General features: G+C 47.5%; 1 protein-coding gene across 10 annotated transcripts in view; it reads right to left on the reverse strand.

Moving 5' to 3' along the window:
• RIN2 (Ras and Rab interactor 2) overlaps nucleotides 1-27,036 on the reverse strand; it is a 256,317-nt gene that overhangs the window by 99,564 nt on the left and 129,717 nt on the right. For 2 of the 10 annotated variants that reach the window (XM_047771602.1, XM_047771608.1), the window contains exons 1-2: nucleotides 13,633-13,857; nucleotides 13,188-13,280 (exon numbers count right to left, since the gene is read on the reverse strand). In XM_047771602.1, coding sequence (XP_047627558.1) covers nucleotides 13,188-13,280; nucleotides 13,633-13,712 — 173 coding nt within the window. In that variant the 5' untranslated portion in view covers nucleotides 13,713-13,857. The other 8 variants (XM_047771604.1, XM_047771607.1, XM_047771605.1 and 5 more) reach the window with 7 other exon arrangements.

Consider the following 27,036-nt stretch of genomic DNA (forward strand, 5'->3'; position numbering starts at 1 on the left):
CCAAAGCATTTGCTCACTCTGTGTCTCTGGGTCGCATTTGGGCAATTCTTGCAGTATTTCAGACATTTTCATTACTATTCTATTGTTACAGTGATTGATGATCAGAGATCTTTGATGTTACTATTGCAAAAGGATTACAACCTGCTGAAGGCTCAGATAACGGTTAGCAAAATTCGGCAATAAATATTCTTAAATTAAGGTATGTAGGTTGTTTTTGTCACAATGCTAGTGCACACTTAAGAGACTCTAGGCTAGTGTAAACATAACTTTGATATGCACTGGGAAACCAAAAAGTTGGCATGACTCGCTTACTGGGATATCTGCTTTATTGCGATGTTCTTGAATTGAATCCGCAATGTCTCCGAGGTCTGCCTGTACTGAACTTAAGGATTAAATGGACAGAAGTGTGGGTGACCTGGGAACCCATTACTTAAATTGGCATCCAAAGTAGGGGGGGCGGTCCTGTGGGACTGAATCCTTAACCTGGGGGTGGGTCTGTGCTGACTCTGGGGAGTTAGTGTCAGAACTGAATTAAACTATAGGACATACACTGGTGTCCACAGAGAATCAGAGAAGTGGCTGGTGTGGAAAAAGCCTACACCTTTGGTGTCAGCAGTGCTATGAGGAGAGAAACAGTTTTCTTTCAGTGGTGAAGAAAGATGCATTCTAAAAAAATGGCCTGAGAGGAATCACACAGCCTCCAGGATCAGGGCAATGGTGTTCAGAGACTGTCCAGGAGACGGGCTCATCTGTATCTTCACTGACCACCTGCTGACACCCTCTCCATTCTGGGTGACCAGTGCCCGGGCTGCTCAGCCTACCTACCATGGGTTCCTAAGTCCTGTTCTTCCCCTTGGAGATCCCAATTTACCTTTTTCCATCCCCTCCTCCTCAAGATACAGGAACTCAAATTTCCTCTCTGGGCTGATCTCAGCTAGCAGTTCAGAAAGTCCTAGTTTATACTAAGTTGTGAATGACTGACGGTATCATATGACCTCCTGCCAGTAAGGGCAACTACAAACTCAAAGGAATCTCCAGTTGGAATTACAGGCAGGTGGGCCATTCTCCTTTTTTGAAGGAGAATTAGAGGCCATTCTCTTTTTTCGAAGGTCAGACAAAGGAGGAAGAAGACACCCTCCCACACGAGTTCCCCCCTTGGCCCCTTTCTACCTGGGACATTGGGCTCTCAGTACCCCATCAGTTAACAGGAGCTGTTCCTAAACATGGGAGGAAGGTCTCTATAACTTAAGGTTCCTGTGCAGGGACTCAGGTGACTGTGGGCTGACCCAGGCTGCTATTGTAAGCCCCAGAGAAACTTGCTGCCCATCTCCCTGCTATCCCTCGGTCCATCCGTGGACAAGCCATCATCTCCCAGGGCTTAGCTAGAACTCACAGGCTCCATCACTGCTGAACAGGAGGCCCCCAGGACAATCAGAAGTGGGGCGTCTGCCTCCCCTACATACCCAGGGGCCTCTGGGAGGCCAGCAGTGTGAGGAGGCTGAGCTTTTTTCACGGATGGTCTCAACTAAACAAGAGTTCACACCACGGGCCAGAGCCAGGACTCCCATGCATTTTCCTTCATCCTCCAGTGCTTTTATTTTTTAATTTTTTTTTTTTTTGGTCTTTTGTCTTTTTGAGGGCTGCACCCGCAGCATATGGAAGTTCTAAGGCTAGGGGTCTAATTGGAGCTGTAGCCACCAGCCTACGCCAGAGTCACAGCAATGCCAGACCCAAACCGCATCTGTGACCTACACCACAGCTCATGGCAATGCTGGATCCTTAACCCACTAAGCAAGGCCAGGGATTGAACCTGCAACCTCATGGTTCCTAGTTGGATTCATTTCCGCTGCACCACAACGGGAACTCCCTCTAGTGCTTTTAAAATTGGGATCCTCTTACATGAAAATCTGGATCGCTGGCCTCTCTTGGAAAATGTCAGAGGACCCACATTCATTATTTTGTGACAATGACTGGTTGGAACTGAGTTAGCAGCCCTTCCCCTCCTAGAAGCCTCCTGCCCCCCAACTCCCTGTCCAACACCAAGCCCATGTATGCATTTCCCATCATTCTGTCTGGCCCTGCAGGTTTTTTAATTTATGACTATGTTGCTTTGCTATCTTTTGGTCTCTATGAAGGCCCCTGGTGCCCTGTGTCCTGATCATTCACATACTCAAATGACATCCCTTCAGTGAGGGCTGGACTTGACTGGCTTCTAGGGCACAGAATATGACGGAAGCGATGGGGTATCACATTGAAGATTAGGTTCTAAACAGACTGTGGCTTTCATTTCTCCCGGCTTCTCCTGTATCACCTGCCCTGGGGGAAGCCACCTGCCATGTCCTGAAGTCAGCCCTGTGGACAGGCCTATGTGGCAAGGGACTAAGACCCACTGAGTGAGTTTTGAAGTAGGTTCCCCACCAATCAAGTCTTCCGATGAGACTGAGGCCTGGCTGACAACCCTGGTTGTGATCTCAGAAGAACCCTGGGCTGGGGGGCGTTCAGTTAAATTACATCAGATTCTGACCTGCAGAGACTCTTAGATATGCTGATGGCTTCAAGTCACTAAGGTTTGGAGTAATTAGTTACGTAGCAATAGATAACACAGCTTTAGATTTTGCTGTGAAAGTGGTTTTCTGTTCACCATGTAAAGACATTGGAAAGGGTATCATCTGGGAAAATGAGCCTCTATCCACTTCGCCTCAGTTCACCAAACTGACTGGTGACCACCACACGGGCAAGGGTTCTGTCAGTTGACTTTACGAATCAGAGCACCATCCAAAACAGCATCCTGAGGGCCCCGCAGCATGAAAAAGAGCCAAGAGGTCAATGCTACTTATACTGCCGTGATGCCTCATAACAGGAAGTTCCTCCCCTAATGGTACTGAAATTAATCCATTTAGATCAAGTGATCCCTTATTTCTACAACTTCATTGATAAAATTCACTCTTTTGAGATACAAACCCTGGCTGGAGAAATCTGGGTATAAGGGAGGGAGAGGTGGAAGGGGTAGGGAATAAGCCATCTCAGTGTTTTTTTTTTTTTTTCTGGCCACACCCATGGCATGTAGAAGTTCCTGGGCCAGGTATCAAATCTTCACCACAGCAGTGACCCCAGCCATTGCAGTGACAACAGGGGATCCTTAATCTGCTACACCACAGGGGAACTCCTATCTCAGTGTTAATTGTTAAGAAATGCTATTTAAAATTTAGAAATAAGTCAAAAGGTGGGTGGGGCATGTCTTTTCTGATTAAGTGTTCAGTGCTATGAATTTTCCTCTGACTGCTGCTTTATATCTGTGCCATTATTATGCCAGATAGTGTTTTGATTATCTTTTTAAACGAAATTCTATAATTCTAGTTTATATTGCGCCCTTTACCCAAGGGTTGTTATTAGAAAGTGGTGAAATTCCAAGTGGAAGATGCTTTTGTTTTGAGAACATCTTTTTTTTTTAATTTTTTTTTATGGCTACGCCTGCAGCATATGGAAATTTCCAGGCTAGGGGTCAAACTGGAGCTGCACCTTTAAGCCTACGCCATAGCCAGAGTAACATGAGATCCGAGCTGCATCTGTGACTTATACCACAGCTCACAGCAATGCAGGATTCCTAACCCACTGAGCAAGGCCAGGGATTGAACCTGCATGTTCATGGATACTGGTTGGGTTCATAATTTGCTGAGCCACAACGGGAACTCCCAAGAACATCTTTTCATTGTTATGCTCCAGCACTGTTTAACAAGGTCATCTAAAGATTATTTAACTATTTATCTAACATGTTTTTGACTGTGCTGTTACTAAAGGGCTCAAGCACCATAGTTACCTATCAACCTGGGGATTTCTGTTCAGAAAAAAAAAAAGAGAGAGAGATTACCCTAAAGGTTAGAGTTTTATTGTCCTGCAGGACTATCACTAGTTGTAATTTTAACTTAGCAAACTCATTACAGAATGACTTTTTAAGTCAACTACAAACACATCATTTGTCCAAGTGTTCTTTGAACCAGCTTTACACTGGCCTCCTGCATTCTTTCATGGTTTGAATGAAGCTTTGACACGGTGCTCATTTTATACTGTATGAGATGTCCATTTTCTTTTCTTTTTTTACATCTTTTTGCCTTTTCTAGGGCCAAACCGTGGCATATGGAGGTTCCCAGGCTAGGAGTCTAATCGGAGCTATAGCCTCTGGCCTACGCCACAGCCAAAGCAACTCGGTATCCGAGCTGTGTCTTCGATCTATACCACAGCTCATGGCAATGCCGGATCCTTAACCCACTGAGCAAGGCCAGGGATCAAACCTGCAACCTCATGGTTCCTAGTCGGATTCGTTAACCACCGAGCCATGACAGGAACTCCGAGATGTCCATTTTCTATGGCATGATTTAACTTTTTTCCTCTTAATTATGAAAACTCAGAGTTACACGTAGGCATAGAGAAATGTGTGGTTAAGGGGAGCTGGGGGAAATCTGTTTCACTCCTGAGGTTTAAAAGGCAAAGTTCCTGGGAGTTCCCTGGTGGTGCAGTGGGTTAAGGATCCAGCTTTATTGCTGCAGTGGCTTGGGTCGCTGCTGTGGCACAGGTTTGATTTCCACATGCTGTGGGTGTGGCCAAAATAAAATAAAATAAAAGGCAAAGTTTCTTGAAGCAAGTGAGAATGTGTTGAGGCCCAATAGGCAACATTTAATATCAGATGGCCAAAATGTGCTGGAAAAATTACCCTATAAAACCATGAAATCCATTGCTTTTAAAAAAACATGAATAGGAATTGCTGTCCAAAATATTCACGACAGAGTTCCTATTGTGGTGCACTGGAAACAAATCCGATTAGTATCCAGGAGGATGTGGGTTCAATCCCTGGCCTCTCTCAGTGGGTTAAGGATCCAGTGTTGCTGTGAGCTGTGGTGTAAGTCATAGACTCAGCTCGGACCCCATGTTGCTGTGGCTGTGGCACAGACCAACAGCTATAGCTCTGATTTGACCCATAGCCTGGTAACTTCCAGGTGCGGGGCAGCCCTAAAAAGCAAAAAAAAAAAAAAAAAGCAAAATATTCATGACATTCCTAGAAAGTCACGCCCTGGGTTGGGGGTGGGGGTGGAACCTGATCTGTGTTCTAGAGGCATTTGGAGCAAATGGTGCAAGACATGCATATGTACCCACAAAAAGCCAGGGAGAGGCTGCTGTCCCCATGACCGATGCCCCCAGGACCTCTCCAGATGGAGCTTTCTGGGGGATCTCACCCGAGAAGGGGGAAAGCAATCAGAGCGGAGCCCTCAGGAGGGCTACACAGGGTCGGTTGGGGTGGGGGTGTTGCAGGAGAATGTCAGGCCAGGTCCAATTTCCACCCCTGCTGTGGACTAACCAGCTCCTGGCACTCCAACCTTCCTGGACCTCAGTTTCCCCACCTGTAAAAGATGGAGATTTGGACTAGATAAAATGGAAGCCTCCACTATCCAATACAGTGGCCAGTGAGTCCTTGGAATGCTGCTAGTTTGAATTGAGACGTCCTCGGTGTAAAATACACACTGGATTTCAAAGGTGCGGTACCAAAAAAATTGTAAAATATCCGATTACTATTTTTATATTGAGTACATGTTGACATAATGATATTTATATATACTAAGTTAAATTAAAAATATGTATATATATATATATATATATTTTGTCTTTTTGCCTTTTCTAGGGCGGCCCCCACAGCATATAGAGGTTCCCAGGCTAGGGGTCTAATCGGAGCTGTAGCCACAGGCCTACGCCAGAGTCACGGCAATACGGGATCTGAGCCTACACCACAGCTCATGGCAACACCAGATCCCCAAACCCAGTGAGCAAGGCCAGGGATCGAACCTGCAACCTCATGGTTCCTAGTCGGATTTGTTAACCACTGAGCCACGACAGGAACTCCTAAATAAAATATATTATTAAAATCAATTTCACTTTTTTTATTTTTATTTTTTTGCTTTTTATGGCCGCACCTCCAGCATATGGAGGTTTCCAGGCTAGGGGTCTAAGCAGAGCTACAGCTGCTGGCTTACACCACAGCCACAGCCACAGCCACAGCCCTGCAGGATCCGATCTGCATCTGCAACCTACACCACAGCTCACAGCAACTCCAGATCCTTAACTGGCTGAGTGAGGCAAGGAATAGAACCCACAACTTCATGGTTCCTAGTCGGATTTATTTCTGCTGCGCCACAAAGGGAACTCCATCACTTTTTTTGGGGGGGGGGGGTCTTTTTGCCATTTTTTGGGCTGCTCCTGCGGCATATGGAGGTTCCCAGGCCAGGGGTCGAATAGGAGCTATAGCCACCGGTCTACACCGGAGCCACAGCAATGCGGGATCCAAGCTGCATCTGCAACCCACACCACAGCTCACAGCAACGCCGGATCCTTAACCCACTGAGCAAGGGCAGGGATCGAACCCGCAACCTCATGGTTCCTAGTTGGATTTGTTAACCACTGAGCCATGACGGGAACTCCTCGTCACTTTTTTTTTTTAATGCGACTATCAGAACACTTATAATGATACCTGCAGCTTACTTTGTATTTTATGGGAGAACACTGTTCTAAGACCTCTCCAGGTATAAGTATCTAGGAAGAAAGAAAAGACATACCCAACACTGATGTCAGGTTGCCTTGCAATATTATTACGAATAATTAGCAATACATTGATCACTCTGACCAAATCTCTAATTGCTATTTTGTTTCCACAGTAGGGTACTTAGTCCTTTCCTGCTCAGAGGTGCCTCCCTGGACAGGCATGTGATGTGATGTCTATCCATTGTCCAGGGGATTCTGGGAAATCAAGGGTGCCCCGCTCACATCTGCAGATCCATGTGACATAAATGTGGATTTGGTTCCATCCATGATTTTTCTGAAGCCCCTGCCATCTCTGTCCACCGTTACACTTCAGTGACTTCTTGGCTTGGGGCTGTGTCTTCAGTGAAATGACTTTCCCCACAAAGAATGATCTGAGAACTTAAATGCTGGGAATCCCTGAGGCCTGAGATAAGCCCATTATGGATGTTTGAACATTTGCCTGCAGACAGAATTTCTGAAAACACAATAACTTTTCCAATGCCGGGGAGGGACTGACAGTTAAGGGAAGGCAGAGTGATCTAAACCATCACTCCCAGTGTATCACATCGAGCCAGATCTTAGCAATTAGGCTTCTTCAAAGCTGGACACCCCTCTTCTCTTCACAGTTCCAGGCAGCCATTCTATGGCTTCTCTGAACTATAATCACAGGCTTTCTGTTTCTGAAGGACAAACGGGATGCACCTGTTTTTTATTTGTTTGTTTGTTTTTGGCTTTCTGTCTTTTTAGGGCTACACCCGCGGCATATGGAGGTTCCCAGGCTAGGGGTCCAATCAGAGCTGTAGCCGCCAGCTTATGCTAGGGCCACAGCAACTTGGGATCTGCAACCTACAGCTCATGGCAATGCCAGATCCTTAACCCACTGAGCGAGGCCAGGGGTAGAACCTGTGTCCTCATGGATGCAAGTTAAGATTGGTTAACCACTGAGCTATGATGGGAACTCCATTTTTTTTTTTTTTTTTTTTGGTGATGCACCTGCTATCCAAACCATATAAAACAACCCAAAGGGGATTTCTCTAACTGACCCTCTGCTGCTGAACTGGGCCCTCAAATGCCTCAGGTGGTTTGTGGGCCCAGGCTCAGAGCATTTCTGTAAAGAACGAGGGTTTGGAGGCACAGAACAGCAGGGTCCCTGTGGTCAAACACATTTTCTTCCTGGTCAGTTAAGACCAACGGTTCCCCTGTCTCAGAGGTAAAGGGCGGCTAGGGAATCAGGCACTCAGCCAAGGGAGCTGTACCGGCTTGTGGGCTGGTGAGGGCAGGCTCGCCCAGGCAGTCAGGGAAGGAAGTGGAACTGCTCAGTCAGTGAGAGGCACACTGGTCCTCTTCTGGCATCATTCTCGGCTACAGGAGGATCCCCCTTGGGTTCAAGGACATGGCAACAAAAGGCAGAACAGATACTTCCTGGCAGAGCTTGAGCTATGAACCGAGGTTGACCTCCTGGCACACACTTGGGCCACAGCTAGGCCTACAGAATATTTCCACCACCAGACAGACACCAGCTCAGGCCAGGTAAGCTCCACTATCAGTGGATAAAGTGGGTCTATGCCAGCCTGCAAGGGCAGCTGGGAGCCTGGTAGGGCGGGGGGTAGAAGGTGCAGAGAGGAAGAAGGATGGGCAGGGCCTGGAGTCAGGACAGTGGCCGGTTCGGGCCACAGGGGCAGACCCGTGAGGGCACAGGGGCAGGACCAGTGGAGGAAGAGTTGGGAGAAGGTGGACATACAGCCTGAAAGTCCTCAAATGTCAAGGTGAAGAGTGTGGACCTGGTCCTGGGCGCAGCATGGAGCCGGGGTCAGCAGGCTGGCAACACGGAAGGATGAGCATTTGGGAAGAAAGACCGACCGACCGACCGACCAACCAACCAACCAACCATGTTTCTGTGATGGTGCAGATGGATGATGAGTGTCAGCGTAGCACCCACAAATGAAAGAGTGAGACCATAAGTAGGGAGGCGGGTGTGGGAAAGGGAAGAGGGGGTGGATTGCGAAGACTTGAGGGGGATCTCCTAGCACTGGGTGCCAGGATGGGGTAGGGGTGGGGAAGCTATGGAATCCAGAAAAAGGAGGAATCCAGGATGACGCTGAGCTTCTCTGCCCTCAGCCAGGCCACCGCGAACTCTTCCAGCCAGATGAGATCTTTCTCACACTGTCTCTTTGACACAACACATCCCTGAAATCTGACAACCACAGGTGCCCCCTTCTAGGACTGCAGGGCAGGTAACTCTGCTGCCTTGTCTAGGGCATCCCCTGCCTTGCTTATAGGGCAGGAAGATGCTGTTTCTCACACGTAGTTGAAGAACATGGGCAATGAGGCTGGGAAGGGCTGTGGATCAGTGTTTGTCCAGCACAGGATTTCTGTGGCCAGGCTTCCAGGATGTGATTCCATAAACACAATAACCATGTGTGTTCCATTGCCTCAGAACACTCAGGCCATCCGCATTCTCCAGGACCCTCGCGCCCTGCAACTCATCCGAGTCATTTCCAACAGCCAGGACAGACAGGATGCCATAAATCAGGGCTCGCTCCTAGTGATTAGCACTCTGGCTTAAAAGCACAGACCAGACAGAGGAAGATAATGCTGAAAAATGAGGTCTGGTGATGGTCTTTCAACGATCTATGCTTTACACAAATCATGTGAGCCTCATAACCAAGAATGGGATAGTGAGCACGTGGAATCTACCTGTGAGCCCAGGAGGTAACTGAGAAGCCCCATTCTTTGTGATGTGGTCCAGAGATGGAGGCATCACTGGTATGGGTGGCAGGTGGTACTGTGGAGGCACCAGAGCATCACTCAGAACCCCTAGATACAACCTCCACTCAGGATAGAGGACCCCGCATGAGGTTATCTATCCTTAGAGCCCTCTGACTTCTTTCATGAAGCACCGTTTTTGCTTATGACTTACTATTAGGTTTTTACTATTTTTTCTTTTCTTTTTTTTTAGGGCCGCACCAGCAGCATATGGAGGATCCAGGCTAGGAGTCAAATCAAAGTCGTAGTCTCTAGCTTATGCCACAGCCACAGCAACGCCAGATCCAAGCTGCGTCTGTGACCTACACCACAGCTCACAGCAACGCCAGATCCTTAACCCACTGAGCAAGGCCAGGGATCGAACCTGCGTCCTCATGGATACTGGTCAGATTCATTTTCACTGAGCCGCGATGGGAACTCCTCAGTGTTTAATGTTCTATTTGTTTCATATTCTTCTTTGGTGCCAGACTGAAAGTGCCATGAAGTCAGGGATGGCTGCTGGTCTTTCACTCCCTGGGGCCTAGGACAGAGCCTGGTGGATCATAGATGCTCAATACACGTGAATGTAAAACATGAGGAGTAAAACAAGAGCCAGCGGGTCCCAGGCTGTGCTGAGGGACAAACCACCTCCAAGCCGAGCTCTACCTTTGCATTTTTACAACAAACTTCCAAGGAGTCAGTGTTAAATGTCCAAAGGGCAGCTGACTCCTTCCTTGCGGATAACCGCGTGCCTAAATTATGGAATAATGAATGATGATGAAGAATATGATTTATCTAATATTATAATAGCTAATGACATGATTATTCCATAATGACTAAGAAATACCCACATTAGTAAAGAAGAACAATGTCTATAAAGAAGTATAAGGCAACGATATGATTCACTTGGAGCATCTAATAAATGAAACAATTTAAGTTCTGCCAAAAAAAAAAAAATTACAGAACACACCAAGTTATATAGTGCAGGCTACCTTTTTTTTTGGTCGTCTTTTTAGAGCCACACCTGCGGCATATGGAGGTTCCCAGGCTAGGGGTGAATCAGAGCTGTAGCCATTGGCCTACACCCCAGCCACAGCAACGCCAGATCTGACCCTCCTCTGTAACCCACACCATAGCTCACAGCATCGCCAGAATCTTAACCCACTGAGCGATGCCAGGAATCAAACCCGTGTCTTCATGGATGCTGGTCAGATTTGCTTCCACTGAGCCATGACGGGAACTCCCAGTACAGGCTACTTTTCACATGTTTTCCTCTAGGGCATCTGGCTCAGGAGAGTAAAGAAGCAGACTTGCCCTCAGTGGTTCAGGTAGGTCTCTCACCTCTTGTCTGATGGATTCTTTCATAGCTTATGGCTCAGAAATACAAGTTAACCACTCTATTAAACTGAAAAAAATAAAAAATAAAAACAACAACAAGATTTTCCCAGGATTGCAGGAAAAACTGGCTACATCAGACTTAACAGGAGGTCGTACTGGGTCCAACATGGCCCCTTCCTCGGGAATTTTCAAAGGCAATTGTGACTCTATTCAATTTTCTCCTTTGGTTTGGACTTGAAAACCTAACTACTCTGTGAGCTTCAGCCTCTCCACACTTCCTGAGCATAAGGTGTTAATTACGGACAAGCCAGTGTTTAGGCTGATGCAGGCAGTGCCTTGGGAGAAGGGGGGCTGGGTTCATCCCTTCCACCAGGATGAAATGAACAGAATCCAGGAACCGGAGATGAGTCAGGAGCCTGGTGGGTGAGCCCCTGATCCAGCGGACACTTGAGGGGTCCCTCTTGTGCCTCTGGTGGTGGATGTTATGCAGGTTTGATTCAAGTCGAGTAAACGGGGTTGGGAACAGAGATGACCATGTCCACAAAGCTTAGCTATTAGGACTGGGAATCAGGACCATCTGTGTCAACACAACTTAACTCTTTCTTCCAGGAAGTTATTGTAAACCAATAAATAACTTCACTGTCTGTGGCAGGAAATTCCTACAAAGCCATCTGTCCTGGCAAAGGGTTTGCTCACCTGGCAAAACAGCTTGCTGATCCATGGGTTATGCATCAAGACTCGCTAAGACCCATGTCTTGCTGTATCCACCAACTCTGAACGATGTTCACACTCTGATTACCATGCCACACACTTTGCTGAAATCCATCAGTTCTCTGCCTTAAAAAAACAGAGCTGAAAAGACCGGGACCTGGACCTCTAAATCCTATCCATGTGCCTCCTGACCTTCCCCTGCTTAGATTCCAATAGGCCCATGTCCTGACGGCAGTTGCCTGAATGAACTTGGCTTTGCTTTATCAGCAGGCTCTTCTGATGGATTTTTTTTTTTTTTTTTGGTCTTTTTTGGGCTGCACTCGCCTCATACGGAGGCTCCCAGGCTAGGGGTCAAATTGGAGCTGTAGCTGCCAGCCTACTCCACAGCCCATAGCAACGCCGGCTCCGAGCTGCACCTGCAACCTACACCACAGCTCATGGCAATGCTGGATCCTTACACGACTGAGTGAGGCCAGGGATCGAATCTGTGTCCTCATGGATGCTAATCAGATTCGTTTCTTCTGAGCCACAATAGGAACTCCCTGATGGATTTTTTTTTCCCCTGAATTGACAATAAATCAGGTGTGGTCTCTTGGAAACAGGAAGCACATACATGTGAAATAATATATACGAACAACCGGTCAGGGTGGGTAACTAGTAAATATGGTCAGTTTTCCTCAGTAATAAAGAGGCCTCTATGCCACTCCTCCTTTGAGGAAAAGAGCTGGGGTGTGAACACCTGCCTATGACAGATCTGCCTGCACATTTGACCTCCATATCCCTCCTCTTTTACACGATTCTGTGATTTCCAAATTTTCTAGAAAGAGGATGCGTTGTTGGGAGGATGAAAGAACATAAGGCAAAGGCCAAAAGAAGAAAACGAATTCCCAAGTGTGCATTAGAAATGATTTCCCGGTCTTAATTTAAAACACACACACATAGAGTACAGAAAACACACATTGAGAATCTTATCTCATTAAGCTAGCACGGTACCCCCGTGACACCAGCAGGCGAGTAGAAAAGTGATACAGTTTTATTTTATTATTATTATTATTATTTGTCTTTTTGCCATTTCTTGGGCTGCTCCTTCGGCATATGGAGGTTCCCAGGCTAGGGGTCGAATCGGAGCTGTAGGCGCCGGCCCACACCACAGCCACAGCAACACTGGATCCTGGATCCTAGCCGCGTCTGCAACCTACACCACAGCTCATGGCAACACGGATCCTTAACCCACTGAGCAAGGCCAGGGATCGAACATGCAACCTCATGGTTCCTAATGGGATTCGTTACCCACTGAGCCACAACAGGAACTCCAAAAAGTGGTACAGTTTTAATAATGCTGCCTTGGCTCTCTCTAGCCTCTGAGGTGTTTGATAAAACATACCAGCAGAAAACCAAAACCAAACCCAAAAACCAAAAAACCAGCCCATCTAGAGTAAGGCCCAGGCATCTGTGTGTGGTTCTCTTTTTTTAAGTGAGCATTTAAGTGATTCACAGAATCAAGCAAAGTGGAAATCACATAAGCCGCCCTGAGTCACTTGAATGCCAAGTCCAGCTCCCATCAAGAAACATCCAGCTGAAAAAGGACCAGGTGAGCAGCTGACAAAGAAAGGCTGCCTCAACTGTCTCACACAGGCAACTCCCCAAGCCCGGGGTCCTAGCCCCTTCTGGAAGCACTGACTCACAGAAGCCCGGAGCTACTGTAAAACCTGGGAGTTGCTCGAAGTCGCTCAGGCAGGCTGCAGGCCAAAGCTGGCTCAGAGAGGAAGCCCCCCTCCCCTCCCCCCCTGCCGATTAGCAACCCCACCCCAATCAGGGCCTCCTTTTACCTTAAAGAAACTTCCTCGCTTGTCCAGACCGCGGGCGCCCATGGTCCAAGCTGACATTTCCCCCGGCAAGGCTCCACTGCACGTCTGGGACTCCTGAGGTAGAGATATTTTTAATGGTTAGTCCAGCCTGCAGGAAACTCCTTTCTAAGCCACAGAACACGCACAACAACAGCCCTGCCAAGATCTTTTTCCATCAACAACAGAGTGCCATTTTCTTTCCCACCAAAGCCCTTCCATCTCTTTTCAGGCTGATTTCCTGCCTCAGACAGCACAGTTCCTAGACTGTGCCCCACCTCACTGGCCCACCTCCCGTGCCTCCAGCTGACGCAGAAGCTCTCTGGAACGGGCGGAAAGCATAATGATTGCTTTGTGGGTTTGCTTGACCTCACACTCAAGTCCTAAAGGGACAATATCAGATGTCACCATAATCTGCTCCGAGGCTCACGGAGGCTGATCACGGAAGGACAGCGGAAGAATGAGCCCTTCCATGTCCCAGGAAATCCTGCAGGAATGGGGTGAGGTCATCCTTAGCTCTGCTGCCCCTCTCCCCCCAGGCAAGGTCAACACGAGGGCACTGGGAAGAAACCCCTCTATTTTCTCCTGAGAAACCAAAGATGGGGCTGAAATCCTGGGTCCCTGTTTACAGAGATCAGTTTGGGTAAGAAAGATCATGTAAGCAGCTCCAGGATAATGCGAGACACAGGGGGTGGGAGGCGGACTTTGGAACGCAGAGGGGAATTTCAGGGCGTGATTGATCCTGAATCATAACTGTGGCTATTTGAGCTTGGAATTTCCCTCACTGGAGCATCATAATCCAATAATCTTCCCTCTCTGCTATAACGCCTTTCACCTCCACCTCTAAATAAAACACACAGACACACACACACGCGCGCACACCACACACAGACACAGACACACAGACACACACACGCAATCGAGTGCGGGCCACACAAGCGCACACACATGCACGCCCCCAGGCTGCTGGCCTCGCCTCAGCCAGCGTGTACTGAGGATGCCCAGGCGAGCATTCCTGGACCACCTTCCAGGACCAGGCACAATTACAATGCCGCCTTCCAGCGCACATAACAGGCACAAGAGGCAGCTGATCCTAACCACAACCAGCGCCCAGTGGAAGGACAACAAAAGAAGTTAAATGAAAACATATCTGTGGATGTTAAAAGGGGTTCAGCTGCAGGGGTGGTGTGGGAAGGCATCCAAATCACAGAAGTTTCTGCCCATTTGCTGAGGCTGTCTCATTATTAGCTGGGGACAGAAAGGCAGGGGCACCAAGGGACGTCTCAGCAAGTGGCAAAGCACAATTATTTGGCAGAGAACTGCATACATTAGGAAGCAATGATCTTTGGAGCAAGGCACGTTTCAGTCCATGACTGCCTCTCCGTTTATGTTTACGGTGGGGTTCCGCTGACATTCCATAATGTCAGCTAAGAAAATGAGCAGGCAGCACACACCCACCCCTCCTTCTGGAGCTGTCACCTATTTCGGTCATTTCTCCGAGGCTTGGTCCCTTTAAAGTTTCCGAAGTGTCTCCCCTGTGACTCTTTCCACTTGCAATCCTGCCGGGATGAAGGTCAACATTCCGAACGGTGAGCTCTCCACTGTGATCCTGCTGACTCTGAGATTCACGCTCTCAGGCTTTACAGAGCCCCAGCTCCGAGCCCTCTGAAGCCCATCACTTATGAGCAAAGTCCACGGGCTGGAGCGACTCCAGAAGGAAACACAGTGCTCTGTGCAGAACAAGGAACACAACCACAGCCACACTGTAACCTTGGGAAGCAAATGATTAACTGTTTCAATCCAGACACACACACACACACACACACACACACACACACAAATCCCTCCTTGAAACTGAGCCTAATGCCTGTAATTCTTTTTCTTCCAGATGCTTTTTCTCGGCAAGGAATTTGACGTCGCATAGCAGTTACAGAAAGGCTCGGCGAGAGCCAAGACTTTATTCCTCATCCAGACCCAAGTCTCTTTGTTCTGTTCGGAACTTTTCCATGTACAAACCCTTTCGGATGAGCCATGGCAAGCAGAGAATTTTGCCTATAACCACAGAGCAGTCTGGATCCCAGAAGCTGATGTTTAATTAGCTGCCTGAAGAATGCACGTGCACACTTCCACCTTAAGGGGTCCTCAAGGAAACATCCAGTGTGGATTCCGTGTGGGGCGGGCAGGTCCATCACTTTTCTTCCAGAAGATACATGCTGCATCTCTGCTTCTTGAAAAGGCAGCTCCACGATGGAGCTGAGAGCAGGTGACAAGAGCAGGCTGCCAGAGGCCATGGCAGGTCCTTCCCACGGGATGAAATCCAAATGGATAGCACATCACACAGCATTCGAATTTTTAAAAATGAAGTTTTTAAGGGCCCCTGAAGAAGTCTGGGTTTCGGGTCTTTCCTGTTGTAGCAGCACTAGTTTCCTTCCCAAACCATAGCCTCTAACACCTTAACTCAACATGGGCAGAAATTTTATACAATTTGAAAGGAAACTTTTTTTTTCCATTGGTGGTTCCCACCCCTTCACCCTTCAGGGGTTACGCCAGCAGTTTCATCCTAAAACCATCCCAGTAACAGGCTAGACTAAGAAATAGAAAAGGTACCGTAGTTGGAGAGGCTGTAAAATTCCTCCAGACTTAAACGGTGGAAGCGTGTGCCTTTCCTGGTTTTCTTGAAAGGTAGAGTGGATTCCCCAACAAGGACACGTCCAGTGGATCTTTCCAGATGCTAGCTAAAAGCTAGCAGAGAGAGAGAATGAGAGAGAGGGAGGGAGGGAGAGAGAGGGAGAGAGACATTGAGAGACAGAGATAGAGAGAGAGAGAGAGAGAGAGAGAGAGAGAGAAAGCCCTAATGGGACTAAAGGACACTGCAAACACTTTGGAGCTGCCAAGCCTTTTCAATAACACCACTGAAAGAATGTAAACGAAGCTGGTTGCTGCAGTCCAGCGAAAGGACAAAGGCAGGAAGTGAGTATTCCTCTCTCCCTGAACACCCGACTCGGCCACTTTGGAGGAAGCCTCACTGTGGCTTCTATGTGGCCCCAAGAGTGACCCAAGGAGGTGAAGTCCATCCTGGAATTTCAGCATCCAGAATGCACAGAGTCATCTAGCTGGACTCCGGGCTGTGTGAATAAGACTGCTCCAGGTCGGCTTTCCAGCGCATTCCATCAGGAGCAGCTGAGGACGGGCGCTGGGACACCCCCACCTGGACCTTGGCTGCAGGCTGGCCGATGGAGGCTGGGACACCCGGGGCCCGATTTCCAGTTCACTGATCCACGGAGCTAAGTCTCTGGCAAAACACCAGCTTTTGCTCTAACTGGCCAGGGGCCAGATCTGGGCAAGGTAGGCTCTCCCCCGAAAGGGACCTCCTCCCCTCCCTACCCCTCTTGGACTTACTGAGTCAGCCTAGACCCTTCCTAGTCCACCCACCTCTGGTCACAAGAGCAAAGCCACAAAGCAGCAGCAGGTACACACAGGCACCCACGACTCACTAGTCTGCTTTAAAACAAACTCGGCTTCTGCAAAGTCGTGGATTCTTATCACCTGCTGCTGCGAACGTCGGCCACAGCAGCTTTCTCATCACCCCCTTCTTTCTTCTTTCCCAGCAGTTGAATGAAGCGAGGCAAAGTAGCCTCAGTCCTTTGGTAAACAAGATCTCATTACTCCAATCATTTCACAGTCAAACTCACTGAAGTCGGAAAAAGTGACTCACCCCTAGGGACCTGTCGGGTTGAGGCCAGTCCTGAGAAATGTGTCACCTTTTCTCCTGGTTCCCTGAGTGGCTCCAATAACAGCAGGTCCTCTCTTTTAAGTGCTTTTCGTCTTTACAAAGAGGTACAAGCCAGTGGGGCGGTTCTGTGTCTGGATCCAGGAAAGATCTCTGAATATTTCCATAATTATCTTGGTATTACCACGGATTGTACAAATTGGACAGAAAAACTCTACTCCAGCCTCTGGCTTGACAATTTGAGTGAATTTAATTTTTTTTTTTTCCTCTGAGCATCTTGTATCACTGACCAGCATTGATTTGCTCTCAGTCATCAGATGAACTTTTCAAAACATTTTAAGATCGTGACAACTGTTCACTGAAAAGAGAAACTAATTTGTGGGAGGTAAGAAATCAGAAGCAAAGAACTACATTCCCAGGCCCCTTGCCTGATCGCAGAGTTAGGAACAGAATTAGGAACCGTGCTAGCTGTTTTAATTGTCAGGAGTGATGGAGGATAATAATTTTTCTTCTTTTTTCAGCAAGGTGCTTGGGGGTAAACTGCACATTTCTGACACTCACAGGACTGGCCTGTCCCGGGGGGCTAATTCCAGGGAGGTCCATCCCTTGCATCCTTGGAACATGGGTGTCTCACAGAAGCTCTGGCCTCATCCACCTGCAGAAACTCCGCTGGTGCCCAGGTAGCCCAGGCATGGACACCTTCACCATGTGCCATGAAAGCACCCTGGACACACGTGGGCAGCGGTGCTTAGAAGTTCCTTCTTTCCTGGGATGGGAGGCTGCTTCTCTCGCCTTCCACCCAATGCCCTCATTTTAGCCCTCAGACCATCCAAGAATTAGCCTCCTGGCTCTTCCTGTCCCTCCTAGGGGACAGCTCCTCTTGAGCCCTGAGCCCTGTGCCCTGGGGCTGGTGCACTCAGCCCACCCGGAACAGGGATGAGAGGGATGATGCAGTGGCCCCAGGGTCATTCTTTTTCAGCAGCCCCCCAAAAGTATGTATCTTTTAATCTCCTGACTTGAAAAGCACCATGCAGTAAGTGGTCACACCCAGCGTACGTATGCTGGGATCACACGTACAAGGAAGAAATCCCATCAACCTCGTTGGCCCTTAACCCAAAGGACACACTGGGTGGGAAGCCACACCCTCCAGGTCCCCTCAGGTTTATTGTCAACCTGTGTGCACTGAGATTACAGCTTTCCTTCCAAGGTTCTCTGGCCTTGATGGTGAAAGTGTCTACGTAAGTGGTTAATTTTAATTGGAGGTTTTTGACCTGGTGGCTCTTGGGACTGAGTTTACACTGCTAACACAATAGATTAAGTAATGCATTCTTTTTCTTTTTTCTTTTTCTTTTTTTTTTCTTTTTTTTGCTTTTTAGGGCCACACATGAGGCATATGGAAGTTCCCAGGCTAGGGGTTGAATTGGAGCTACAGCTGCCAGCCTACGCCACAGCCACAGCAATATAGGATCTGAGCCACATCTGTGACCTACACCACAGCTCATGGCAATGCCGGATCCTTAACCCACTGACCAGGGCCAGGGATGGAATTTGAATCCTCATGGATCCTAGTCAGGTTTGTTACTGCTGAGTCACAATAGGAACTCTTTTTTTTTTTTTTTTCCTTTATCTTTTTTAGCTGCACCCATGGAGTGCAGAAGTTCCCAGGCCAGGAATCAAACCCAAGCTGCTGCAGCGACAATGCTGGATCCTTAACCCGCTGAGCCATAGACAACTCCTAATACACTTTTAAAAAGTGTGAATAAATTATCTCCAGAGACCCTGAGTCAAGAATTCATGTCCAGGTTGTTTATTAGAGGTGCCTTCAGGATGCATTGGCTGGGGAGAAGGGATGCGACACAGGGAGGAAGGGCAGTCAACACAAAGCACATCACGAAGCAAGCAGTGTAGACAGCCAGTAGGTAGTCCCCACTGACCTGGCAGCTGGGATATCTGTCCAACCCGCCCCCCCCCTCCCCAACTTCCCACCACCCAGTGGCTGGGGGCTTTGTTTACCAGCACTTCCAACACCTCCCCACCCCCAACCCCGGTGGTGGGGGTGGGGCAAAGATAGCCCTCAGGCGAGGCTGCAGGTGGAAACCAGACCAGCACACATGGAAATGCTGAGCACCCAAGGGACACGGGAAGGCCTGACAACATCTGCTGCAACTGGCAACTTGACAAAAATCAGGACTTTTGCATAAAATGCAGGTGTCTGGCTTCTCTGTCATGCTCCACTCCCAGCAGAGCCACAGCTGGCTGACTCGGGAGTTTTCTCCAGCTGGGAGGTGAACTCTTCCCGCTCATCAGCACCATGGATTTTCTCTCCACACCTGGACAGCTGCCTGTGCCACCACACCCCCAGCAGAGCACCTGCCCCCACCCCAGGTCCTGTCTGATTTGTAGCAGGAGTGATTCCTCTCAGCTGATTGGATGAACCAGTCGTGTCATAACACCCTGGCCAGTAATTCATTGGCTGTTCTTAGATGAAGGAGAATCTTCTGCTCAAGATTCTCAGTTGAGAGTCACAGGATAGATGCTTACACATGAAAGCTGGATTGTCGATTGTGAGCCATATTCCAGCCTAATTTACAAGGAACAGATGTTCTGAGTGAGCAGATTTGAGACGCCATTGGACCATGGACGGTGAGGGAAGGAGAGTCTTGACTCTTGGCTTCAGGCTGATGGCTTTAGGCTTCCCATCAGGCCTGGCAGTGCCAACATCCAGGGCATCTTGTATCCTGACAATAAGTGTCCCCTCTTCTGAAGCAGTTTGGATAGATTTATATTCCCTTCCATCAATTATGCTTTGACCAGAACAGCTTCAGAAAGGTGACTGTGAGTTCTCTGAAGCAGACAGAACTATGAGGTATTCATCATCATCTTATCAAAGGCTTAACTCAAAGATCTTGGGGTAACCCTCCTATACCATTTGTGGGAACACAGAGTAGTGCAGCCGTGATGGAGAATAGTATGGAGGTGCCTTAAAAACTGAAAATAGTGTTACCATAAGATCCAGCAATCCAACTTCTGGGCATATATCCAGATAAAACTACAATTCAAAAAGATATATTTACCCCTATGTTCGTAGCAGCCCTATTCACAACAGCCAAGACATGAAAGCAACCTAAATGTCCACTGACAGATAAATGGATGGAGAAGATGTGGTCCATATACACAATGGAATACTACTCAGCCATAAAAAAGAACAAAATAATGCCATTTGCAGCAACATGGACAGACCTAGAGATTATCATACTAAGTGAAGTAAGTCAAAGACAAATATCATATGATATCACCTATGTGTAGAATCTAAAAAAAGTGATACAAATGGGCTTATTTACAAAACAGACTCACAGACATAGAAAACAAATTTAAGGTTACCGAAAGGTAAAGGTGGCAGGGGGAGGATAAATTAGGTGTTTGGGATTAACAGATACACACTACTAGATATAAAATAGATAAACAACCAGGACCTATTGTATAGCACAGAGAACTAGATTCAATATCTTGTAAAAACCTATCATGGAAAAGTGGCTGAAACAAGAATATAACTGAATCACTTTGCTGTACACTTGAAACATAATATTGTATATCAGCTATTAATTTTAAAAATATCTCAGAATAAAGTAAAGCACACACTGATAAAGAAAAAGTCCCATCAAACCAGTACAGAATTTGCAGATGTCAGCCTGGGTAGGCAGGCATCCTAGATGAATACAGGAGAGGGAGGACCTCCGCTCATCCCAGGAAAGATGCCTTGGTGGGTGCAAAGGCACATATTCCACCTCTTTCATCACCATTCCAGGTACAGGTGGCTCTGCTGCATGTGTTTACCTCTTAAAAATTTTAAGTTTTTGACTCGAATGAAATGGAATTGATTCAGCTTTTTTCATCATAGTTGTGAACAGTTGTAAAGATATTTTTACCTGATTTTAATCTGGTCTTTGTGACCTCCAGGAAATTTTACCTCAATGCTTGATAAACACAAATATGTTCATTGGAATTTTACCAATACTGCGCATTTTCATGGAGAAAATATTTTCTGGTGCAAACTCCACTAAGCCATCCCAATGCCTTGGTCAGTTTCTCCCTTCCTCCCTCCCTTCCTCCTCCTCTCCCCTCCCTCTTCCCTTCCTTCCTTTCTTTACCTCACCTGTGGCAGGCTGAAGTTCCCAGGCTGGGAATCGAACCCATGCCACAGCAGTGACCTGAGCCACAGCAGTGACCTCTGATGCTGGATCCTTAACCTGTTGGGCCACCAGAGTATTCCCTTCAATCAGTGTCTTATGCAGCACAGATAACTGTTTAAAACTTTCTTCAGTCCTACTTTAATTTTGTACCTTCTTTTCTAATATAAGCATTTAAAGCTATTGAATATTCTATGTACTATTCCAAGGCTTTATAGTTTTAGCTTTAATGCATACATCTATCCTCCATCTCAAATCAGTCTTTGTGTAGGCATGAGGTAGGGTTTGGGAGTCTTTATTTTTCCCTACGGATATTCATTTCATTTTAAATTTATGGGAACTAGTTTTTAAGGATGCATTCTTGTTCCTTATAACCTTTTTATCAGACATGTGACTGGCTGAAAAGGATTTTGTCTTCATGAAACACTACTGAATAAGTTCCTGCCTGAAAGGCAGTTGGGTTTTTTTTCATTATGTCCATGAAGTTCCAATTTTCCTGGGTTAAATTTTGAATATATAGTTTGCAAGATTATGTGGTGCTTCTGTGAAATTTTGATCCAATAACAAATGTGACTGTGCATAGTTTTAGCTATTGTCAGGTTTTCTTCTACCAGTGTAAAATATTTCTCAGACCAAGTCTGTTTCACTTTCAAGAATTACAAATATAATTCATTAGGTTTGGATCCATCACAAATTATGTTCCACACAGCTTCTATTTCATTATGAATCAGCTACAATACTGGATATTTTGTATTTTGTAGAATTATCGGTGAAAAGCATGGAATTAATTCTCCTAGGGGCCTCTGAGAATACTCTAGGAATATCCCAGCAATGGGCTATTGTAATTCCAAACTCAATACTCTTTCTCCTTCTACTACTTTTTGGTTTATTTAGTAACCACCTATGTCATTAGTTGACCAAAGAGGGAAGAACATACATCAAGTCCAAATGGGTACAGAAGAATTTTCTCTTTAAGAGAACAGATTCCATGCTCAGGGTTCTTAGCAGAATAGGATAGAATAAAGTGAAATGAAATAGCCCCAGGTTAAAATGTCATGACTAGCACTCTATGAAGGAAAAAAAAAAGGGAGGGACAGTATTCCTATATTATAAACTAAGGTGTATACTGCCTGGAATTGCATGGGCTAATTTGTTTCTTTCTCTTTCATCTTGATCCTGCACATGTGGACGTCTTCCAAAATTTCTGCTTCACCATGAGGATATTTTCATCCATCCATGTCATCAGTGATATGCTGGAAAATGTTTAACAATTGGCTTGCTGGGGAATAAAAGCCCCACATTTTGGCATTTGCCTATGCTGTTGGGTAAACACTCCTAGCGTGACCACTTTCAAGCCACCAACGTGACATCAAGGGCTTGCAGAAGTCATGAAAATTCAACAGTCAGCTCTCCTGAGCAGAGGGAACTGACTCAGCTCCCCAGTGCACCCACTTTACCCCTTCTAAACCACAGGGTCTCTGCAGAGCTTGCTTTTATTTGTTTCTTCATAGAGTGAAGTAATACAAGATGGCAAAAGTCAGAAACCAGATCTCCAGACTGCAACCAGTGCTTTATCCATGAGACCACATTACTTGACCCTAGCACAAAATGAAATATTTCTGGCTGTCATCTTCACCAACTTAAATGGTGCCATCAGGAGAATGTGAAGGAACCCATATATGCTCAATCTGTGATTTTATTTATTTATTTATTTAGTCATTTTACAGCTGCACCCACGGCAGCTAGGGGTCAAATCAGAGCTGTAGCTGCTGGTCACAGCCAGATCCAAGCTGCATCTGTGACCTACACTGTAGCTCATGGCAACACTGGATCCTTAACCCACTGAGAGAGGCCAGAGATCGAACCTGCATCCTCACGGATACTAGTCAGGTTCTTAGCCTGCTAAGCCACAATGGGAACTCCTCCGGTCTGGTATTTTAAGACTCAGCTTTATTTTATTTCATTTCATTTCATTCTATTTTACTTTAATTTGTTTTAGACCACATCTTTAGAGGTTGGAGAGGGGAAGAAAAGAGCTTTAGCCAACCAGACACTGGAGATCCACATGCCTTACTCAGAGCAATCTCTCTAGTACCTTACACAGCACCTGGGACATATGAGCAATACAGGTGTTTGCTGGGAAAGCAGGTGCATGAGATTTTGCAGAGACATCATCAAGGCTGAAAGGAAAGCTTTTGAAGGAAAGGCTTCAGCAAAGAATAGGATGCTAGGAAGAACACAGCCTCAGGAGTGACAAGGCAAGCTCAAATGCCAGGAACAGGCATTCCGTGCTGGTAACCCACACCACATGCTGGAAAAAACATTCTTTGTACCCCCCTGAAACACAAGGATGTCAGTGGAGTCCATGTGTTCTCTCTGTGGCTGGATTTCCTGCAGGGTCTGTGATCTGGAGGCCTCTCATCTCTCTGGAACATACAGACCCCCTGTTCTCTCCATATCCTCGGCCACACACGTTTCCCCGCTTTTTCATTTTTGCATTTTATTTTCACTTCATCAGAGCTCTCCAGAGGTCTCCAAGTGTGTGTCCAAACCAGCCCATCTTCACCGGAGACCACAAACCAAAGAAATCTACAGATGCCAGATCCCCAGTGAAATATACCTGGCCGAGTAGGCTGGCTTCTCCGTGTGTTTGGGCGCGTACTTGCATCGTGTATTACGGGGATTAGAGCCTTAAAATTCCTATTCTTGCTCTAAGGAAGTGGGGTGGGGAATTGCTGAGCCCCCTCTGGAGAATATCCTCCTTCTAAGCCTGTAGATTCTACATGGGATGCTCAGCAGAAGCACAATGTCCAATCTCAGAGTAACAAAGTACCACAGTACCTTCTCTACAGAGTAACTGCCCTATAACATGTATTAACACTATCTCACAGCCAGAATGTGTATTATCAAAAGAGATGCATACAGAAATAAACAGTTGCTCTCCAAAGTAATTTCATATTTTATATGTCTGCAAAAGATTCATGGCAAGTTCCCGTCATGGCTCAGGGGAAACAAGTCTGACTAGCATCCATGAGGACGCAGGTCCGATCCCTGGCCTTGCTCTGTGGGTTAAGGATCCGGCGTGAGCTGTGGTGTAGGTCACAGATACAGCTCGGATCTGGTGTTGCTGTGCCTGTGGCGTAGGCCAGCAGCTACAGCTCCAATTTGACCTCTAGCCTGGGAACCTCCATATGCTGCAGGTAAGGCCCTAAAAAAAAATTTAAAAATTTAAAAAAAATTCATGGAAATCCACATAGCTCAGTGAGATTTTTTTTTTTTTTACATTTAATTTGTTTGTAGCCACAGAGTACAGTGGCTTCATATGGGATCTCAGTTCCTAGACCAGGGACTGAACCCGGGCTACAGCAGTGAAAGCACCAAGTCCTAACCACTAAACCACCAGGGAACTCCCAGTGACGTTCTTAAAGATATCTGCTGCCATCACCAAAAGGTAGTTTTTGTCTGAAATTGTACCCCTAAGTTCAGGCATGTTCTCTCTCTCGGCTGGCCAAGGGCACGTGTGTCTTTCGTTGGGAGACACAAGCACATATGATTGGGCCAGTTCACAAGTCCTGTTTCATATGACTCAGTGTTGCATGGGCTACGACCACCAGATAATTCCTGCAGGGCTCGGCGGGTTCTCTTGGAAGCGCAGTGTTTTCCTCTTGATGGTCACCCCCTCCCTCATATCGTCCTGGGCGGCTGTCTGACCCACGCTTAGGGCGGAGGCCGGATGGGGCAGGCTCAGTGAGCATGATGGCCCAGGGGGTGGGGAGGCAGCAAGCTCGCCCTTTTCCATCAGGAGTGTTTGGGGGTGAAATTTGCCTGGGAGGGGGACTGCTTTGGGTCATCATGACAGCCTTTGGGTCAGATTTCTGGACAAAGACAAGCAAGGCCATGGGGTCAGATGGACCTGTGGTCTGAATGGACAGTGGAGATAATGTGCCATTGACCTTGTGTGGGCTCTCAAGCCTCCCGAGAGGATCATGGGTGGACAGCGATCTTTTCAGGGCCTGGGACAGGTGGACAAATGGGAGCTCACACACTCCATGTCTGACATCAAGGCTACAAAACTTAACTAAAATGCTTTCTATTCTCCTGCCACGACAAATGGACTTTTATAAGGACCTGGAAGGCTGGTTTCAGATTTTTCAGATTCTTCAGCGTTCTGCGTTGAATGGGGGGACACAGGGCCATCCTGAACCGACCCCGTGGCTTGTCACCCTACTTTTCTCTCAAACAGCCCCGTGGCCATCCCAGCCTTCCTGCCCACGCACTGGCCATCTCACACGCCCACCCACCCCCCTCAAGCCCTCCAGCTTGTGGACACGTACTAACTCCATTTCCAGAAGCAGAGCCAGCCTGTGAGTGGAGAGCTATGGGAAGAGCCTGTCTATACAGGCAGCACAAGCAGGTGAGAGGCATGAGGACAGGGAGCCCGGGCGTCAGGTATCTGGAGCAAGAGGTGGCAGGAGATGTGGGCTTCAGGTCAGCACAGCCTTTGACCCTGAAGACTTCTCTTCCGTGAGGAGGGAGGAGGCTAGAGTGGGGCTAAGGGCACAGGTCTCAGGGCACTTCCAGAGGCAGGCTGGACCATCTGAGGGCCCATGAAAGGATGCACCCAGGTTCCACCACTGCTTCTGGGCTCCTCCCACTCTCTCCCACCTTTGTTTGCACAAGTGTAAAGTGCAGTCCCCAAGGGCCTTGTGGCACTTGGAGAAAACACACAGGCTGGGATTCAATAGCCCGAAGGCATCCTGATCTCTCTTCTGCTTTTATTCCACTTTACAAGGCCTCCCCCTCTCCTTGGAAGCAGCCCGGCTACTGTGCTCTGGGTCTGCCTTCTCTCCTTGTGCCGCTGTGCTGAAACCTTCACTAGGGGCCACCACTTTGGACTCTTCCTCCAGTCCTGTCTTAATCCTAAACCGGCTGCCTTTTCCAACCCAGCATCCTCACCTTGGAGGTCAAAACACACCAGTGAGGGGAGTTCCCGCCATGGCTCAGCGGGAACGAACCCGACAAGCATCCATGGGGATGCAGGTTTGATCCCTGGCCTTGTTCAGTGGGTTAAGGATCCAGCATTTCCGTGAACTGTGGTGTAGGTCACAGACGCGGCTTGGATCCTGCGTTGCTGTGGCTGTGGCATAGGCCGATGGCTACAGCTCTGATTGGACCCCTAGCCTGGGAACTTTCATATGCCTTCAGTGCGGCCCTAAAAAGAAAAAAAAAAAAAAACAAAAAAAAAAAACAAAAAACAAAAAACCACCAGTGAGCACTGAAGAGTATTCCTGTTCTGTGTCTGAGATCAAGGTCCCCTATACACACTCTCTTTGGGGCCGGGGACACTTTGACCCTATAGTCAGCTTCTATCGACCTCGATTTACTGCAGAGAATAGAAAATTGCATAAGTGACTGAGAATCAGCCCCGAGCTGGTTATCTTGGTCAAACAAGGCCTCCCTCTCTCAACACAGGGAAAGCTTATGGAGTTCCCGTCGTGCTCAGTAGCTAACAAATCCGACTAGGAACCATGAGGTTGTGGGTTTGATCCCTGGCCTCTCTCAGTGGGTTAAGGATCTGGCGCTGCCGTGAGCTGTGGTGTGGGTCGCAGACGCGGCTCGGATCTGGTGTTGCTGTGGCTGTGGTGTAGGCCAGCGGCTATAGCTCCGATTGGACCCCTAGCGTGGGAACCTCCACATGCTGTGGGTGTGGCCCTAGAAAAAGACAAAAATACCAAAAAAAAAAAAAACCACAAAAACACATAGGGGAAGGTTAGAGGTTACTGCTTGTATCTTCCTAAAGCCCCTCTTGCTTTTCTCCTGAAGGATGACAGGGTTTTCATCAAAGCCAGGTAAGCAGTTTATATCTGCTTCAATGCTGGGCCAAACCATCCTTCTGCCAGTCCCCTGTGGCCTAACC

Source organism: Phacochoerus africanus, chromosome 3 (assembly GCF_016906955.1).
Source record: "Phacochoerus africanus isolate WHEZ1 chromosome 3, ROS_Pafr_v1, whole genome shotgun sequence".
Lineage (NCBI taxonomy): Eukaryota > Metazoa > Chordata > Mammalia > Artiodactyla > Suidae > Phacochoerus > Phacochoerus africanus.